The 6,000-nt window shown below is 41.5% G+C and overlaps 1 protein-coding gene across 1 annotated transcript in view; it reads left to right on the top strand.

The window, feature by feature from the left end:
- Positions 1-3,950: 3,950 nt before the first annotated feature.
- The window catches only part of GRIN3B (glutamate ionotropic receptor NMDA type subunit 3B), a 116,920-nt gene continuing 114,870 nt past the window's right edge, over positions 3,951-6,000 (top strand). Inside the window, exon 1 of the mRNA XM_075282939.1 lies at positions 3,951-4,730. Coding sequence (XP_075139040.1) covers positions 4,305-4,730 — 426 coding nt within the window. The 5' untranslated portion in view covers positions 3,951-4,304. The remainder of the gene's footprint in view (positions 4,731-6,000) is intronic.

The following is a 6,000-nucleotide window of genomic DNA, read 5'->3' as shown; positions in this document are numbered from 1 at the left end:
GTCTGAATGCTTTCCGTACCCACTGTGTATGGGGGCGTAAAAGAGCCAGGATCCCAACATCCATACTGCTTCTCCCCAAATCCAAAGGATTTATTGCATTATGATTATGCATCTATTTTCAAACAAATAAAAGCTTGGTGGCATATATCTGAGTAGAAACACTGGGTTGATATTGGGAGGCATTGTTCGTGGTTACCCTCTTTAACACTACTGCTGTGGTACTTCAGATTTCTATTGTCAGCTGTTAAAGTTACACTACCTACAATGCAAGTGCGGTGACCAGATGGGAGGGGTAACGCTGCAGTTGGGATTGCCGGGTGCAGACAGCGCAGACTTGTCACAGTCTTTGGACACAAGGGCACAGCGCTGGTGCTGTTCCATGTTACTAACATTGGTACCGGTGATGAGGGGGCTGCACAAATGTTGTTGGTGATTGTTCCCCTTGGGCGCTTTCCATATACTGTGCCAACTGTTTGGCTGTTTGGGGTGCCCTGATGTTGTCAGTGCAGAGTCAGACACCATTGTGACCAATTCTAGGTCCTCAAACATGATTTCTATAAACATCTACAAGTTCGCCACTTTCCGAAAGAGGTCACTTGCTCTAGGGATGCCCCTAAATCTCCATTTGCCTTGTACATCTATAACTCTTCTAGAACGACTAAGAGATTCTCTTATAGTTATAAAACCATTAGTGACCACTCCCACTACAACTTGGTTTTAGGGAATCCGATCTCAACCAGACATTCACTGATACTCAGTGGACTGAGGTATTTTCTTTACCTTCAAGGGTATCCCATTGCATTGATCATCTGGAGTCCTCCAGAAAATTGATATATAGATGGTAGTACACTTATCTTCCCCACAGTTTCCAAAACCTGCTGGAGATTTAATATGGAAACTGGTTCTTTTCTTCACATATGGTGGTCATGCCCTCAACTTACTCAACTCTGGAACCAAATTTGTAGCCTACTGTGTACTATAGTCCAGTATCTGTTCCCCTGGGGACCCCATGAAGCTTTGCTTTCACTAGGCATTGACATGCTATGCCTAGACAATCAATGTATCATTTTCCACGTACTGACTGTTACCAGATCTAGGATTGCCCAACTATGGAAAAACCCTGACCTCCCTTGTATACCTGAAATCACTAGAGCGGTCTTCAACTGCACTATGGAACATTTGTTATCATATAGATTGGGTAATACCCCTGCCTTTAAGAGTTTATGGGGTAAATGGGTAACATGGTCATGATATGAGTGCTAATTTCTCATTGATACTCATTTCCATTGGTATCACATTGTTAATTGTTAATAACTAATTTGAATATTACTTAATAAGATAAGATAAGATAATCCTTTAATAGTCCCACATTGGGGAAATTTCAGCATGTTACAGCAGCATAGTAATACAGATACAGGATAATACACAGTAATATATTACAGACGTAGACACACATAAGCTGAGAAGAGAAGATATACTAGGAGTCCATAGCAGCTAAGGAAAAAACGGAAGAGAAAGAGGAAGACTTCATGGTTATCGTCATAATCATTAGTTCTCTGTGCGGAGTGATCTTCGCTTGGTCTGATGTAGATTATACAGCCTGGTCGCGGTTGGAAGGAAGGACCTGTGATAGTGCTCCTTCTCACACTTGGGGTGAAGCAGACGGTCACTTACAGTGCTGCCAAGTCCCATCAGGGTCCCATACATGGGTGGGATTTGTTCTCCCGCATGGAGGTCACCACAGACAGTATCCTTCTGTCACCCACCACCTGTACTGGGTCCAAGGGGCTCCCCAGGACAGAGCTGGCCCTCCTGATCAGCCAACTGAGCCAATGGAACCTTTCCTACTTTTCTTTTGAGCGGTGGAACTACAATGATCACTGGAACTCAGTTTGTTGATTTTGATTGTTGATTATGTATCACATTCTATTTCCTATGTCCCTTCTACCCCGATCTCTCCTGACTTACCCCCTTTCCCGTTTCTCCTTCTCTCAACCCCACCACAAACTCACCCACCACCCCTCCTTTTCCTTTTCTTCCCCCTCTTCATTATCATTATATTTTGATATACCCTGACTTATATTGAATTATTTTATTGCAGTTTGTATACTTTAAAAATCCTTTAATAAAATACATGATAAAAAAAAAAGGTTGGCATATCTGCTGATAATTCTCCAGACATTGTAAGAAACCTGTTATTCCAATAATGTGACAAATTCCAGACATCCATATTAGTAAGTAAATTGTTTATCCACCATAAACCTGTAAGATTTCTTTTCTTAGATCCTGTGTTCAGATTCATATAAGTGATTAATCTAAGTGTGGTGTGTGTTTTCTGTGGAAGCTTGGAGTGAAAATACGTCACGCTGACTGACAGGAAAAATGCTCCAGCTTCATTAGGGTGTTGGTCACATACACACAAAGGGGCTTCCTCTGTCTGTGACACGCACAAGCAAGAGATTGACTACCTGCTTGCATACAAATACAGTGAGACAAGCTCTGAGCAAGCAGTCGGTGGCACTCCTTTATGATACACATGTCAGCAGCACGTAGATGATGTACTGTAGATACTGTACATCCCTGTTCCGTCACCTGTTAGGGACTGCCTGTTTCAGACAACCATCTGCTGCATATCAAGACCTATGTCTTTGCTATTTTATCTACAGTATATTACTGCCTTGCATCCATGATTACACACATATTAGAAATATCTTTGAATTCTCTCTTACATTTCCTGCCATACTTCCTTCCATACCTCTGTTCTCTCTCGGTTGCATCACAGCGTGTGCCTAATGCAGCGTGAACACTGCTGCACATAACTAGTCTCAACCGCAGAGTTACCACCACCCTCCTGTTGCACAGGACATCAAAACTGGTCTTTCCCCCTCATTTCCATGTATCATCATTCCTTGCTTCATTTCACCAACTGTTTCATAGCTCACTTCTCTCCAACATCATAATTCTTCCTGTCTCCCCTCAGCCCACAGTTCTGTCTACTGTCGTCCTTTAACTCCCTCCGTTTTGGCATTGCTTCCTCCCTTCCATCTCCTGTTGGCAGTTTTCCCCTGGTAAAATTGACTTATATTGAATAGCATCCAGATTCAGCAAACTACAGGGCGGGCAGACAAATATACTGTATAGTGACCCCGAATAGCCCCAGTATTTACCAAACAACATTGCTCTAAGCAAAAGCCCCGTTTGTGAGACAGTAGAATTTAGAGAGTTAAGCATTAGATCGCAGTTCTCAGCAGTGTTGGACAGGACATACGATTATCAGGACACCACTGCAGTGTGTAGAAACCTAAAATGGCTCAAACACCTCGAGTATATCCTGTGATGATCCCTTGTGTGCTTCGCTTATTATGCGCTTTTTGTATCTATGTTGCTGTACTTTTGTTTCTGTGATTCCAAACTTGAATTAGACTTTTTACATTAAGCTTTATGCTTTCTACCTTGAAATCTCCTTGCCACACTCACATTCTTATTAGTCCTTCCTGTCCGTTTACCCTTGTCTTCTAACCAGTACCCTAGACAGTCTCAGAGATTTGTCAATGCCCAGGACCCATCTCTCTAGAGACTGGCATTAAGATCTGTGATCCTGTACCAGACACAACATTACAATCTACCTACAACATTCTATTTCTATCGGTTTCCAATCTTCTTCTTTTTTCCAGTTAACCCTTTCAGCCTTCCAAAATCTCATTGCTTGTCCTGCTCTGCTCTTACGTTCCCCCTTTCTGTGACTGGCAGTTTAATTTTGTCACTTTACAATGTTTCCCTTTCCAGAATCACCTCTGGCATTCCTTATCTCATCCTCTTCTGTTTGCTTTCCTTCTCCTGTTCATCAATATTTTTGACCTCCTCTCCTCTGGTCCCTCTCTCCCTCCTGATCTCTCTCCCTCCCCTCTCTCGCTCTGTTCTGTCAGTATCACCAGACTCCAGCAAACAGTGGCAGAGCTGAGCTCAACTCAGCATCCAGTCTGATTCATCCTGGACAGACTTTCCTCATATTTCCACCATTTACTTTTCTTCCCTCTATGCTGACACCCTCCCTTCTTTACCTTCATACTTGACACTAGCTCATAGAGATGATCATCACCTTTATCCTTGTACATTCCCTTTGACCTCCTTTCTCGTGCACTTTACCCTCCCTCATCATTCTTCTCTACCTTCTCTCAACATCTCCCTATTGCCTGCTTGGTTTCTTGTCCATCTTTACTATCTTCTAAATCATTCTCCACAATTCTACCTCTGTCATTTTTTCATCCACCTTTCCTTGCCCCCTCCCCCTTTGGCTTTACCTCATGGATATTCTGCACTGGATTTGTGTATACCTTGGTTTATTCTGCAGCTTGGTGCCTTGCTGTGGTCATCCACAGCCATGTCGTATTCTCGCCCGAATTGGACATACAGTTCGTCTTGGTGCCCTCTTACCCTTGGCTGGACATTCACAGACAAGAATCCAGAATGTTCTGGCCCGGATCAGTCGCAGCAGTTTGCTCCCATACAATCTGAGTTTAGAGGTGGTTTCGGGAGCTCCAAGGGAGAGGGATCCTATATCGTTGGCACAATGGCTATGCCAGGTGATAGTTGCCCAAGGAGTGGCTGCAGTGCTGGCATTCCCTCAGTCACAGGAGGAGCTGCTACAATTGGATTTTTTGTCCAGTTTCTTGGAGATACCATTCCTCAGTATTTTGGAGCAAGACCAGATCATGCCACTGACCACTAAGGTAACTAAATAAAACCCTTCATCAAAATACTGCAACAAGTTTAAAGGCGTATGAGCTGGGATAGCAAATAATTGCCTTGCATGCATAAAAATGTAAATATAGGTCCACTAAATATTTTCACCAAAGTTGAAATTTTCTTTCAATAGTTCCCTATATGGAAACCTGTATCCAAACAGCCTATGTATACCAGCAAGTCCTTTCCTCCCATCATTCAACCAACAGCAACAGAAATATATATTTGCTCAACTTTTTATTTTCAGTTCAGGTCTAAATCTCCTTCTTCACATTGTCACTAATGTATAGAGATGTTGCAGACTTTGACTTGATCCTACAATATACTGCTGCGTGATATCATACAACAAAAGCCATTGGAAAAAAAAATCAAGTTAGGCTGTGCTGCCCCTATCTCATAGGGGCACATTTATTATGGAATAAAAAGTTGGAATTTTTAGTGAATGCACTCATGCACTATATTTCAGCGTTCATATGTTTAATAACCCCAAATATATGAATCATCATTTTAGTCTATATCTATATTTATATTCTGCGGATATTTTATAAACTTCTATGATTTTCTCAATTATAGCCATAAGAACCGCTTGCTAATGAAATTCTCATAATAGTAAGACGTGTCTCTTGTATACAGCAAAGTGTTATTATATAAAAGGACAACAATGCAAATACTTTGTCTAGTGTAGGAAAAGCAATGCATTATAAAAAATGCAAAAAGCCTTGTCCAAGACAATAAATCAATATTATCAATCATAGAAAATCCCATTAAGACTAAATTGTTCTTTACAAATTCAATGGTAGTTCCTGAGTAATCAGTTATGACTGAGACTTAGAGGGTCTCTGGTCATAATAAAGTGCTGTGAAAAGCGCTGCAGAAAAAAAACCTGATGCGTTTCCGCTGTAGTATTTTCCACAGTGCTTTTCGGCAGTGGCTCACTACGTGGGGTCTTAGCCTTAAGTGGATTTTCCCACAAACAGCACTTATCTCCAATTCGTGGAATAGTGATAAAAGGGACAGGGGTGGTATTTGGGGAAAAGTCCCGTACAACACAAGCAGTGAGGCAAAATCAGACAAAACACATGAAAAATGCACACTCCTTTAGAATATTCTTGAAAGTAAAAGTTTATGAGTGTCAGACATATCTTAGGAGATTCCTGTCGTATACGCAGAGCACTTACACCAAACCAAGTGTGACCCTAGCCTTATTAAAATAGTAATTTTGGAGGGGGTTGATAAAAATATTATTAAATGTGTATT

Source organism: Leptodactylus fuscus, chromosome 1 (genome assembly GCF_031893055.1).
Source record: "Leptodactylus fuscus isolate aLepFus1 chromosome 1, aLepFus1.hap2, whole genome shotgun sequence".
Lineage (NCBI taxonomy): Eukaryota > Metazoa > Chordata > Amphibia > Anura > Leptodactylidae > Leptodactylus > Leptodactylus fuscus.
This window is presented reverse-complemented; position numbering and strand designations above follow the sequence as displayed.